Source organism: Podarcis tiliguerta, assembly GCF_965153285.1.
Source record: "Podarcis tiliguerta genome assembly, chromosome: 14".
In the NCBI taxonomy this organism is placed as follows: Eukaryota; Metazoa; Chordata; class Lepidosauria; order Squamata; family Lacertidae; genus Podarcis; species Podarcis tiliguerta.
Window position 1 is genome coordinate 29591430 of NC_139547.1, and position 13905 is coordinate 29605334.

Genomic DNA, 13905 nt, shown 5'->3' on the forward strand with positions numbered 1-13905 from the left:
TCCAGTGAGCACTCAGGGCTGATTTCCTTAAGAATGGATGCGTTTGATCTTCTTGCAGTCCATGGGACTCTCAAGAGTCTCCTCCAGCACCATAATTCAAAAGCATCAATTCTTTGGTGATCAGCCTTCTTTATGATCTAGCTCTCACTTGCATACATCACTACTGGGAAAACCATAGCTTTTAACTATACGGACCATAGAATCATAGAGTTGGAATAGACCACAAGGACCATCGAGTCCAACCCCCTGCCAAGCAGGAAACACCATCAGAGCACTCCTGACATATGGTTGTCAAGCCTCTGCTTAAAGACCTCCAAAGAAGGAGACTCCACCACACTCCTTGGCAGCAAATTCCCCTGTCAAACAGCTCTTACTGTCAGGAAGTTCTTCCTAATGTTTTGGTGGAATCTTCTTTCTTGTAGTTTGGATGCATTGCTCCGTGTCCGCTTCTCTGGAGCAGCAGAAAACAACCTTTCTCCCTCCTCTATATGACATCCTTTTATATGACCTTTGTTGGCAAGGTGATGTCTCTGCTTTTAGCAAGCTGGGCATTTAGCAAAATGTAATGGGCCTTGCTCCCCATCTCTCTCTTGCACCGAGGCAGTCTGCCGGAATGGCAGTCTCCCCAGGAGACAGCGGAGGGGAAAGGAGGCCTGGTGGGAGCTGCCACAGCAGAGCTGATAGACTGAGCTCTGCTTCCCAGGCCCCCCACTGCTTGCTTACCTTCCAAGCCAGCCTGTAGCCACACTTGACTTGGAAGAGTCACCTTCCTTCACCACAAAGGGTCACAGTCTGAGCCATTCAAGGTTGCTCATATAGGGATATCTGCGGAGGGCACCACCCTTGTTCTGGAAAGACATCCCAAAATGGTGCTCAGAGGGGCAAAGACCTTTGGAGGCCCTATGCCATGAAAAGATTTTGGTGCCCCCACGTATATCTAATTCAAAATATAAACAATAATAAACTGTAAAATAATTTTTTACTTTTTGAAATGAAACGAAAACTACAGTAAGATGGAAAGTAATGCTTATTTTTGCATAGTTGTAGAAATGATGTTTCTGTTCAGCTGCACCATATGGTCCAAGGGGAAATTCCTATGGTGTCCTCCTTCCCTTGATGCCCTAAGCCCATGCTTATTTTGCTTAATGGTTAATCCAGCCCTGGGCAGAGAGACTAGGCTGAGCACAGGAGATGCTGTTACACCCAGCAGGACCACGCATCTCTGTGGATTTATGGCTGATGATGGTGCAAACGTCACATTAAAGATTCATATTGATTTTCAATTGTATTTTACTGCTCCTTTTCATAGAACCAGAGAATTGAAGAGTTGGGAAAGTCCACAAGGGTCATCTAGTTAAGCTACTGCAATTAATTATCTCTGAGATTGTAATGCAATAAAAAATACCCTTTGAATTCTATGGAACTGGCCCTTTGGAGCCCAGTTTGGCTCACTCTCCTGTGGCTTCCAAGGTTGAGGCTGCTCCCCAGCCCCGAAGGAATGCCCAGTGGGGTGACAATGGCGGCGAGGCCACGTGGAAAGTGGTCACAGTGGCACTTTGACCTCCAGCCAGTATTTTTGCTTTTTTTATTAATGCCACATCAGACTCAACTAGAACCGGAAATTCCCTTAGGGTCTCAGTGCCAGTGCCAGGCTGCCAACCCCAGAGCACTTTGAAAGAGAGAGAAGTGGTCAAGTCCGTGGCTGTGGGATGCTCTGCAGTCCACAGGAAGGTGTTTGAGCTTCGTGGAAGGCTTGACATGCAAGCTCTATTGAAAGTTCGGTTGGCTGTTTTGCTTCAACAGGTCAGCTGCAAAGGGCTCTCTGGATCCGTGCGCTAGCCTCTCTGGGCCCCAAGGAGACCATCATCTCGGCAACACTGGGTCCTTCCTGAAATGGACAGAGAGGTTACTCGAGAAAGGGAGGGGGGAACCCTTTCCAACTGGAAAGGAACACCTCCCAACTTGAAAACAAAAGCTCCTGAAGCTTTGTGGAAGCTAGAGTCTGAGAGGCCTCCATTACAGCACTCCCTCTTCCATATTCCTACCACAATTCCATTGACTAAGTGCTCTACAACCTTTGTAGCTGCAGTACCACCACCCCTCCTAAGTAAACGACCTCGGTCCAGTATACCTGAAGGGGCGTCTCCACCTCCATTGTTCAGCCCGGACACTGAGGTCCAGCTCCGAGGGCCTTCTGGCGGTTCCCTCACTGTAAGAAGTGAGCTTGCAGGGAACCAGGTACAGGGCCTTCTTGGTGGTGGCGCCCACCCTGTGGAACGCCCTCCCACCAGATGTCAAGGAAATAAACAAGTAGCTGACTTTTAGAAGACATCTGAAGGCAGCTTCCTATGATTTCAGCACTGCCTAATAAATGGAACAACATTTAAAAAACTGGCATCCTGTCTTAGGTGTTTAGCTGGCATCTTCATGTTGCCATTCAGGCGCCAAGTAAAGACTTGCTGATCAAGGCATGCCTCGGGGTGTGAGGAGGGCTCACAGAATCATAGAGTTGGAAGGACCCAGAGGATCGTCTAGTCCAATCCCCTGCAATGCAGGAATATGCAGCTGTCCCTGAATGGAGATCGAACCTGCAACTTTGGCGTTGTCAGCTCTGACCAACTGAGCTATCCATCCTTATTCTTGGTTTTATTCTAGCTCGACCTGTGGGTTTTTGCTCATACTTTCCCATTATTAAATGTCAGGAATGGTCTATCCGTGTTAACTGATTTCACATATTTTTTATTGTTACAAGCCACTGATTTGCTGAAAATGAGGTACAAACAACTTTAGGTCAGCCTTTGTCAATTTGGTGCCCTCTATGTTTTGGACTACAACTCCCATCAGCCCCAACATGATATGGCTAGGGCTGATGGGAGTTGTAGTCCCAAATACCTCAAGTCTACCAGGATGGCTCTTTTGATTATTTTAAAGAGATGTAGCAACCACCACTGAGGTCCATTAGCAAAGCCAAGCCAACTATTGGCTTTCAAAGCAGAGCAATTCAGATGATGAGATTTGGGAAGTGGGGCCCAGGGAAATTTACCTTCTGGCCACTGAGGGCCAAGCGGAGAAGTCTCATCATGCCACTGTACTTGGTCCCACTTATCTGCTCCTGCAGCCGCCTCAGGTCTTTGCCTAGCTCCTCTGGGGTCAGAGCAGCCACCGGCTGTTCCAGCAACCTTTGGGAAGAGAAGAAGAAGAAAAAAGGATATTACTTTAAACTCGTTTTTTCTAAACTGTGGCTCAGTTTTCGCTTGGAAAAGCTACTGCCAAGTGATTTATAGTATCCATTTTGCAGGGCAGGTTGTTTCACTTGCGGAAGACCCTTCATGTGGCAAGAGTCATAGAATTGTAGAATTGGAAGGGACCACGAGGGTCATCTAGTCCAACCCCCTGCAGTGCCCAATACGGGGCTCAAATGTGGGGGAGTGTTTTGCCTAACTTGGGGCTCAAACCCACAACCCTGAGATTAAGAGTTTCATACTCTACCAGCTGAGATAATGTAAGGTTCTACTGTTTATTTACCATATGAGGGAGACCGACTGAAAACAAGCGCTTACTCCAGCATGGAAAGTACCTGCTGTCACTCAGGTGAGGAAGAAGGTGGAGGAGGCCAGACCTCTAGGTGGCTGCAACATCCCAATGGTTAAAAAACAACAACAGGCAAGGTCCAGGGCAACTCACCTGAGAACCAGCCTTCCTATTTTGTCTGCCTCTGCTGAAATGGTTTGCAGCTCCTCGTGAGGCACGGAGGGCCGGATCCACAAGAAAGAATACTTGGGTGACACCAAGTCCTTGAGGCGGCTTATGTGACCCTGGGGAGGAAGGACCACTGAGGATCAGAGAGACAGGCAGATCAATTCCCCTGGCTGGAGCCCCCACCCCAAGACCACATCTCTCCCTGCCCCACGGCACCTTCTTACCTTAAAGTCAAAGAGTTTCCAGCTAGGAAACATATATAGCATGAAGTTCGCCTGGCACCTTCATTATACACCTTTAGGCGCCAGGCAAAAATGTTCCTTTTTAACCAGGCCTTTGGTTGATCTGTTTGACATCCTATACCCTTCTAAAATGTGGCTCTTTTCTGGGTGTGTGTTGTTGGGTTGTTGTTTTTATTCTGATTATACAGTGGTACCTCTAGTTGCGAACTTAATTCTTTCCGGAGGTCCGTTCTTAACCTGAAACTGTTCTTAACAAGAGGTGTGCTTTCGCTAATGGGGCCTCTTGCTGCTGCTGCGCCACCGGTACACGTTTTTCATTCTCGTCCTGGGGCAAAGTTCTCAACTCAAGGTAACTCTTCCAGGTTAATGGAGTTTGTAACCTGAAGCGTTTGTAACCTGAGGTGTTTGTAACTTGAGGTACCACTGTATATGTTGTGATCTTTTCTGTGAACCGCCCTGAGATCTCCGGGTATAAGGTGGTATATAAACTCAATTAATAATAATAATAACAGTAATAATAATAAGTATTTCTTATGCAAATATTGAGGCACCCAGTCACTCAGTACCACCAGTGTATGGAAATCATCTGGCTCATTTAAGCCTATGTTATTTCATAATGATGAAACTCACAGGGGGAGGACACTCCTATTTTTATATATCTTTATTATTTGTAAAGGAAACTATGTCTGAGTTAACCCTTTGTTATCCCTTTGGAAACGTGCTGTATCTTTTGTGCTTCCAGGATGTGATGCTTTGCGGTGTTAAAATTTAGGGCCTTTGTTTCCTTTCCTTTTGTTACGTTGACATTTATTTAAAAACACACACAAGAAAGCAAAGAGGCAGGCGCACTTGTGCACAGACACACACACCCTCTTTGCCTGACTTACCATTCTAAGCAGCAGCACCTGCTCCACGTAGCCCTTCTCAAGGACCTCCCGGTCTACCACCTGGCTCCCGTAGGTCTCCTCCACAGAGGCCTGCACCTCTGCCACCAGCTCTTGCCGTTGCAGGTCATCTTCAATCCGACGGGTCAGGTGGATCCTGTGCACACACACACAAAGCCACTTCATAGCATCATACAACTGAAGAGTTGGAAAGGGCCCTGAGGTGCATTTAATCCATCCCCCTGCAGTACTAGAATATGCAGCTAAAATATCCACATGGGTATCGAACCTGCAGCCTGCTGACAGTGTCAGCAGCATGCTTTAACCGGCTGAGCTATAAGGGGTGGGATGAACTTTTAGGGATACACTTCTTCAGTTTCTCAGCAATGCCTGTTTGCACCCTCTGTGACATCTTGCTTTTTCTTCCCTGAATGCAGCCTGACTTCAAGGAGGAGGCAGAAGAGACCCCTGAGCTGGAGGGGGACTGGGCTCCAAGGAAGGGAACAGAAAAGGGGACCAAAAGGTGATGCTCAGCAGAGGCAGACACCCCCCCCCCGGGGGATAAACAGCCCGCAGATCAACAGCCAACCAGGAAATGCATGGAAGCTGGTGCTACCCTGCCCCTCTGGTTCCTCTACCTGTTGAACTCAGACAGCTTCTCAAGATCCAGCAGGGCCGAGTGCCTTTCGATCCTGCTCACGTTGAACTCCTCAATCAGCTCCTTCAACGTCCTGCCCATCCGGTTATCTGCAAAAGAAACCAAGAGTTCTGATTAGATTGATTAAAATCTCAAACAGGAATGGAAATGTGTAGAAGAATACATGACCAAAACATGCTCCAACAAGAATTTATTGATATGTATAGACTGATTTCACAAAGTTAAGTTAAGCTAAGCAGATATATAAGACTGAATGTTTAATTATTAAGATACAAAAATACTATCTCAATAATAAAGTTATAAAATAATAACAAGGAAGTCACGCACGGGTGGAGGGAAGACACAGGGCAAGAAATAAGAAATGGATAAATGTTGGTACATCATGAAATGTGATAATGTGAATTTACGAATATAATGTATATGTATCATTATGAAAAGATTTCATATATGTATTGCAACGTTAATAATAATAATGCGCTCATCTTTCACAGCTGCCCACTGGCTGCCATCAGGAGCTCAGGTGAAGCCCATCAGCAAGCAACTCCAATGCAGGCCTCTTGCAAGTGGACCGCCAAGGCCACGTCTCTCAGCACCCATCAGCTGATCAGCACTGCCTCTGATACCCTTTGGTTTGCAAACAGCCCTCAAAGGGATGGCAGCCACCAGCCCTCTGCCACACCTTCACCTAAAGTCACCTCTGATGTGGGGAGCAAAGGGGAAAGGGGTGTGTGGTCGGAGGTAAACAGCTTTGTGGGCCCACAAGATGCAGATCTCCCACTCCTGGGTTAGGCGATGCTTTAGAAACACAGGAAGCTGCCTTACCCCATCGGACCTTTGTTCCATGTAACTCAGCACTGCCAACACTTGTTCTCTAGGGTTTCAGGCAGGGACTCTTTCCTAGCTCTACCTAGAGGTGCCGCTGTGGATTGAATTTCTGAGCTGCAACCCCTTCTCCAGAGTCTGGACTTCCTACATTCAGCAAGGGATTAGACTCCTGCTGCCTTGGTTCCATAAACACATCCCCAGTGGCCCCACTTTACCATACAAAAAGCATTATTCAGAGTAACAGTTTGCACAACCCACAATTGCACAATTATTCAAAATTCAATTACAGTTGTACCTTGGAAGTCAAATGGAATCTGTTCCAGAAGTCTGTTCGACTTCCAAAACGTTTGGAAACCAAGGCGCGACTTCTGATTGGCTGCAGGAAGCTCTTACAGACAATCGGAACCCGCATCGGATGTTCGGGTTCCAAAGAATGTTCGCAAACTGGAACACTCACTTCCGGGTTTTCGGCATTCGGGAGCCAAAACGTTCAAGTCACAAAGCATTCGACTTCTGAGATACAACTATTTAATTTAATTAATTCATCAACATTGATGATAATTATTTCCACCTCTAGCACCAGCCTGCAGCTCCCTTGCCCAGGTAATCCAAGTGCCCCCCACTTTGGGACCCACTGGAATTGATGGCACACAACTCTAAGATTCGACGGAGAAGCAACAGCGATGGGCTAAGCAGAAAATGTCCCGGGAGGCCCCAGGAAGCTCAGGGACTACCTACTGAGGAGGGACCAGCTCCAGGAGAGACTCCACTGAACACAGTCATTTGCCAAGACAAGGTGGAAAAGGGGGACACCCATAATTTTATAAGCAGGATTCAAATATAAGCAGAGAATTCACACCAACTGAGCAAGCCGGCTGGGGTGCCAAGGGCTACGGCCTCATTACCTGTAAATCCAGAGCCACAATTTGTCATGATGTCCAGCAGGGCTTCGGGCAACCAGCCATCCTGCGCAAGCTGCTCCACAAAGATGTCCCCCTGCCTCTTGGAAAGCTTGCTGCCGTCTTTGTTCAGGAGCAGCGGGAGGTGGCCAAATTGAGGTGGGTCCCAGCCAAAGGCCCTGTAGAGGAGGAGGTGCTTGGAGGTGGAGATGAGCCACTCTGCCCCCCGAAGGACATGGCTGATCCCCATGACATGGTCATCCACCACGTTGGCCAGGTGGTAGGTGGGGAAGCCATCGCTCTTCAGGATCACCGGATCCCCTTCGACGCTGGCGACAACGTGCTTGCTCCAGCCGTGGATCAGGTCGCAGAAGGGTTCCGAGTTCTCCTCCAGGCGGAAGCGCATGACAGAGTCAGTGCCCTGAGCCACCTTCTCAGCCACCTGCTTAGGGCTCAGGTGGCGGCACCTGTTGTCATATCTGTAAGGAGAGGGGCAGGGTTAGGAATCACATCGGAAGCAGCAGCAGCAGCAGAGGAAGGCTTCATCTGTAACCTAAGCTGCTGGTTCTCATTCAACTGAACCAACACAAAACTCCAAAGCTTTGAGAAACCCAGAATCCCAGCTGACCGGACCACCCTGCCTTTGATGGAGGCAGGAAATGTGTCTCCAGAACTTGCACTTTTACAGGGGTCGCACATTGGCACTTTGGAACTCCCTGCCTGTTGATTTTTTATTATTCATTTGCAGTATTTATAGCCCACAGTATTTTCAATCCCGGAGTGGGGAACAAAGCAATGAAAATAAGAGAAAAACAACGTACAAAAGTCACAAAAACAGGTACAATAAACGACAAAGGTAAACAAGGAAAATTACAGCAATGAAAACCCTGTATTTTCAAGTTAACCAAATACCTAGGTAAAAACAAGTAAATCATTCAAGCAGATTTGTTTCAAGCAGAGCCAGTGTGGTGTAGTGGTTAGTGTGTTGGACTAAGACCTGGGAGACTGGGGTTCGAATCCCCACCCAGCCACGCAGCTCAATGGGGGCCCCTGGGCCAGTCACTGCCTCTCAGCCTGGCCTACCTCACAGGGTTGTTTGTAAGGACAAAATGAGGAAAGGGAAAATCATGTATGCCACTTTTAGCTCCTTGGAGGAGGGATACAAACATAATAAAAAGAAAAAAGAAGACAAACAGATGGTCTTAGAAATAGTTCCCATCCCCATTTCAATTATGGCTGCTGATTCTGTCCCTCTCTGTCTCTCCCACAAAGAGAACCTGTACTCTGTGGCTTTTGAACTTAACACATTTTGCAGCTGCCCCCAAACCCTCCAAGTTCTCACTCTGAGCAGGATAAATTGTTGCCCACAAGAAGCCATAGCAAAAGATCTCCCAAGCCCTTCTCCACAGTAGCAACAGAGCAATAAACATATACTATGGAAATCTGGGGAGGGGGCGTCAGGTAGTGCTTCTCTCTCCTTCCCTCTTAGAGTCACAGAATTAGTCCAACTACTTGCAATGCATTAGGCAAAGGTCCTTGCTCTATTGTTCCAGATACTGCTGGAGATTGAGAAACAGGCCTCTGAAGCCAATAAGCCTGATAAGGAAAACACTGGCCTTTCCTGGCCATCAAGGCCATCCCTGAGTGTAAGCATGCAGGGTCAAGGCCAGAAGTCCACAGAGCCCCACACGGACAATTCTTTGGACTCACGCAGCCCTGCCTCCAGACTCCCCATCAGCCAAACGTCAGCCTCCATCTCACCCGCATTCAGGACTCTCCTTGGAAGAATGCAGAATTGTCAAAGGCAGAGAGACGTGTAGCAATCCTGCGGCTGAGCAGGACCCAGGTTGCGTCAGCAGCCATGCAGAGAGCACACTCAGGTCTAACCTCCACCTGATCCTTACCGCGGTGTCTGCCGGTTCCTCAGCGCCTCTTTCTTCAGCAGCTCCAGGCGCTGGGGGGTGCAAAAGCAGCGGTAGGCAGCCCCCTTCTCCAGAAGCAGCTCTGCGGCCTCTCTGTATAGGCTGAGTCGCTGGGATTGCTGGTAGGGGGCTGCTGGGCCGCCCCGGCGAGGGCTCTCCTCAGGTGGGATGCCTGAAAGGGGAGGCAGGGGACAGCTCTTCAGAAGCAACCAAGAGCAAAGGGATCCCAAACGTGGTCCACCCTGCCCTCCCGTGGACCACTTGGAAATTGCTGAGGATGGGTAAGAGCTGCGGCCGCCAGACACGAGGTGTGCCGCCCACTCGCCTGCCATTTTGTCAAACCCCCCCCCCCCCAGTCATGACACCCAGGGCGGACTGCACCCACCGCAACCCCCTTCCTACGCCTCTGGGGGAACTCGAGTGCAAGTTTAGAAAAGTGCAGACAGAGATAGTCTTACAGTGACTCAGATCATTTAAATCCCAGAGAGGCTCGAAGTCCCCACATCCCATATCACATGATGATTATATCAGGTGAAGGAGTGGTGACTCATTATCTGCTCCCCTGATTTAATAAAAATCCCCATTCCCAGGTCACTTAAATCCCAACTCACTGGACTGTGCTGCAGCCCAGTGGTCAATACACACATTTCCCCCTTTTAAACAAGGCCTTTCTGATGGAAATGCCTGTAGCAAGAGTTAGAGGAAGATAGCCAGTAGTATAAAAGGGCAGGCAATCTTGTGAGCACCCCAGTGACAAAAGCATCAAGAAGTAGGCAGGTGAGTTAGGCACCTGTGAGAGTGAGGCCACGGGGCGTGGAGGCCAGAGCAATCAACCCTCTCCATTTTTGGATCTTGCAAATCCCAACTTTCCAAATAGAAAAACTATAACAAAGAAAATGCACATTATGCAGGTGGAAAAACAAATCAAGTGTGGGAGGGACCCATCCAATTACTGAACACAGAGTGTCAGATGTACAACTCTTTGCTTGCTGGACAGAAGTCACATGTGTCTAAAGTGTGGTGGATAACTCACCATCAGCAAATAATTTTGTTTCCTTGAGGCCAAGGCAGCTGACCTGGAGACTGTGTTTTGTTTCGGTTTTTTTCAAGTAAGCAAGGAAACAAGGAGAAGGGAGTCTGAACCCCTTTCTATGAGGTTAAGCATCAGGGAGGGTGGATAACTTCCTGAGAGTGATGGGGCAGCTGTCCTATTCTTAAAGGTGGTTTATGTTGATGCTGGGAAAGAAAAGCGGGGGTGGCGAGAGGAGGGGGCTGGAATATTTTCTATTTCCCCACTCCCTGGATAAGACAGAAAAACCAAGAACAAAGAGACCTACATTGGCTCCCAGTACGTTTCCGAGCACCATCCAAAATGCTGGTGCTGACTTTTAAAACCCTAAACGGCCTTGGCCCTGTATACCTGAAGAAGCATCTCCACCCCCATCATCCATCCTGGACACCGAGATCCAGCTCCAAGGGCCCTCACTGGGAGAAGTGAAGTTCCAAGGAGCCAGGCAGAGGGCCTTCTCGGTAGTGGCACCCACCCTGTGGAACGCCCTCCCATCAGATGTCAAGAAGATAACTAACTATACAACCTTGGGAAGACATCTGAAGGTAGCCCTGCATAGGGAAGTTTTAAAATGTTTAATGCAACCCAGTCAGATGGGCGGGGTATAAATAATAAAATTGTTATTATTCTTCTTCTTGAGGATCTGATCATCTTGCACTGCTTCCCTGAGAAAACCTGGCAAAGGATGCAACCCCACACACTGTCTGGTCCCTGTGATAGAGCCTGAACTGCATACATGTGTGGGGAAGCAGAATTACCTGCCCATTCCAGCATATCTTCTATGCCTTCAGCAGCCCCGGGCACCACCCGGCTTTGGTCTGTGTCCTCCAGTCTGAGGATGAAACTCCCTTGGTGTTTCTTGGCAAAAATGTAGTTGTACAAAGCAGTCCGCAGGCCACCTAGGTGCAGGAACCCTGCACAGCACGTAGAAAAGGAAGAACAGGGTACATGAGGCACAACTCTGGTGCTATAATCAGAGGTTGTTTGCTGTTTTAGCTGAAGAGAGAAGCTCGACATCAAGAGTCATTCCACTTCCAATTACATGAGCAGAAGAGAAATGAATGGTTTGAAATGTGCAAGCAGTTGAAAACTACCTTCCTTCTCAAAATAACATTAGAATTCAGGCTGGCTGGTTCAGAACGTGCAATGCATATCACAGCCCCAAGAGAAAGAGGCAACTGTTTACTTAGTTAACTTTTAAAAGAGGAATAGGCAAAAGTAGGGAGAAAAGGTGTGCTGAGGGATGTTAACAATGACAGCTGAAATGGAACTCCGTGTTCAAGAGCAGTCTACCTCTGATTAACAAAGGAAGGCACCTTTATGAGCTTCCCAGAAACATGCACTTGGCCTTCTTTGGATGCAGCTGTGATGGAATAGAATTTCCACCTTCTGCAACCAACACTGTTATGATGGCAGTTGCGAGGCAAACTATATCAAGATCACCATGTTGGGGAAGGCTGAATGAGGTTTTTGGTCTGATCCATGAACCTGGGCAATTCTTGTGCTATCCCCACATATCCAACTTCACCTGGGTTCAGGGACCTTCAACCACAAGGGTAAGCAAACTTCCATGATCTACTCTGATTTCTGAGACACCTTTGACAAACCCCCCCTTTGTTTTTGTTCATCCCACACCAAGGGCATAACAGCAGCATCTCAGCTCCAAGGACAGTAATAAAAACCAAGAGGCATTCAATTAGGCCTGCACAACTCATGATTCATGAAGCTTACTAGATCCCACCATTGGTAGTTAATTATAACTCAATGAGCAAGTGTGTAGGAGTCAGAGGCCTAGGATCTTGGGAGACCACATTTTTTTAATAACTAAGTTGTTTTTAATATAGTTTGAATGCTGTAACCCATCCTGGGACCTTAAGTGTGAAGGGCAGGTAAAAAAATGATTTGATACCTATTAATACTTGTTATATGGCTATGCATAATCATTTAGACATAGCGTGGTTCCCATTTATAGCCAACAATAGTGTATTACACAAACCTCCAATGACTCATGCATTGCTATGGAATGGGTTATTTGCCTTTCTTTCCCTGATGGGTTCTCTTAAACCTCTTTCAGACTATCCCTTTGTTGCGGCACAGTTACAGCTGCGGGGTTTGTTCTCTTTTTATTTCTCTGCACATCCTATTGACTTTTTACAGTTGTAGTTTCAGCAAACCAGCAAACACGTATTTTTAAAAATATGATAATAATATCCGATTTGGCGAATCGCTTTTGCAAACTGCCCGGGAAGGCAGCACGAAAGCACCCGAAAAACCCTAATCATGTCAGGCAGCGGCCCAAGGAAGTCCCCACGGCTTCGGCAGCAAGGCGAGGAGCTCCGCGTGGCTCCGGGGCAGCTCACCTGTGGGGCTGGGCGCGAACCTCACCCGCACGCCAGACCCCCGGATTGCGCCTCGCAAGGCATCCCCCACCGCTGCAGCGCCCAGTCCCATGACAGCGGCGGCGGCGGCAGCGGCCTCCCAGCTTTAGACTCAACAGGCAGCGGCAGAAGCGCACGTGGTCTAACATAAGGCCTCGCCCTCCGCGCCCCATTGGCTACATCCTGTCGGTCATTCAGTTTCCGACAGGAACAAGGGGCGGAGCCAGACTTAAAGAAACAGCGTCCTCTGCTGCGGCCGCAGAAATGGGGCAACGCCGAAGTGGGACCAAATACTATCAGTTTTACTTTTTATTTTTTTAATTATTTTAAATTTTTAACAGTATCTTTATTTTTCTATTCTATATTAAGGGGAGGAAGAGAGGGTGAATTTATTTTTTATATACATTATTTTTGCGGGGGGTTTTGGCTAATAGAAACTGGATCAAGCTGTTCCAATCAATTTATTCTTTATATACGTGTGTACGTATTTATATTATTTATTTCATAAAATGTGTACACTGCTTGATTGTAAAAAAAAAAATCCTCTTCAAGCAGTTTACAAAAATAAGAAACAATAAAGTATATGAACCAATAAAATTATCAATAAGACAAGTTAGCAACAATAATCTAAAACTTTAGTATATGGCAGCACAGGAAATTAGCTAGAAGGCTGACCATTGGTGTCTCCTTTGCATCCTGCTTGGGGTGGGCTTCCCAGAGGAGGATGCACCTAGTTGGCCACTGCCCCTATAAGAGACAGGCTTGCAGCGGAGCTCCAAGGGCCACCCTTCTCTAGGTAAGACAACCTTAGCTGAGAGGCAGAGCTACTGCCTGCCATGCAAAAGGTCCTGGGTGGGAAAGAGTCCCTGCCAGAGTTCCTGGAGACTGGCTGTGCTAACTATGTTCCTGTAAAAGCAACCAGTGTCTTGTGGCAAAAAAAGGACTAGTAACTTTATTCTAATTAGTTTCCATTTATTGGCTGGCTGGTCTTGTGTTCTCCTGCTCCACTGAGGCTCTTTTGAGGCGTATTGAGAACTTGGCTTTTGATAGTGCTGTTTTTATTAGCTGTATTGTAATACGCGTATTTTTAATATTGTTTTAATTCTGTCAGAGTATAATTACTTTTCAATGGTTGTCTTATATATATATATTTAGCTTTTTTTGTATTTTATCTGTGTTGTTTTTATTTGTGGAAGCCACCCTGAGTCGCCTTGTGGGGTAAAAGCAGGATATAAATACTGTAACAAGAAGAGACAGAGACGGTAGCAAGACGGCGGTGGTCAAAACTGTGTCAAATATTTAATAAATAATAATTAAATTTATTTATTT

At 47.3% G+C, this 13905-nt stretch overlaps 1 protein-coding gene across 1 annotated transcript; it reads right to left on the reverse strand.

Annotated features, from left to right (window-relative positions):
* Positions 1–1009: 1009 nt before the first annotated feature.
* Positions 1010–12758, reverse strand: EARS2 (glutamyl-tRNA synthetase 2, mitochondrial). Its single transcript, XM_083412695.1, has 9 exons — positions 12559–12758; positions 10957–11112; positions 9112–9301; positions 7214–7686; positions 5464–5572; positions 4829–4982; positions 3685–3815; positions 3044–3179; positions 1010–1888 (listed from the first exon to the last, which is right to left on the reverse strand). The coding sequence occupies exons 1-9, from the start codon at positions 12647–12649 to the stop codon at positions 1805–1807; spliced, it is 1524 nt and encodes a 507-aa protein (XP_083268821.1). The 5' UTR covers positions 12650–12758; the 3' UTR covers positions 1010–1804.
* Between the last annotated feature and the right edge of the window lie 1147 nt (positions 12759–13905).

What these genes read in the sequence shown, in the direction of transcription:
- EARS2 (XM_083412695.1), bottom strand. Translation starts at nt 12,649, where the DNA reads ATGGGACTGGGCGCTGCAGCGGTGGGGGATGCCTTGCGAGGCGCAATC. An exon ending in AGGAACCGGCAGACACCGCG is followed by an intron (nt 7,687 to 9,111) that starts GTAAGGATCAGG and finishes CTCTCCTTACAG; the next exon opens with ATATGACAACAGGTGCCGCC. An exon ending in TGGCCCTCAGTGGCCAGAAG is followed by an intron (nt 1,889 to 3,043) that starts GTAAATTTCCCT and finishes TGTCCATTTCAG; the next exon opens with GAAGGACCCAGTGTTGCCGA.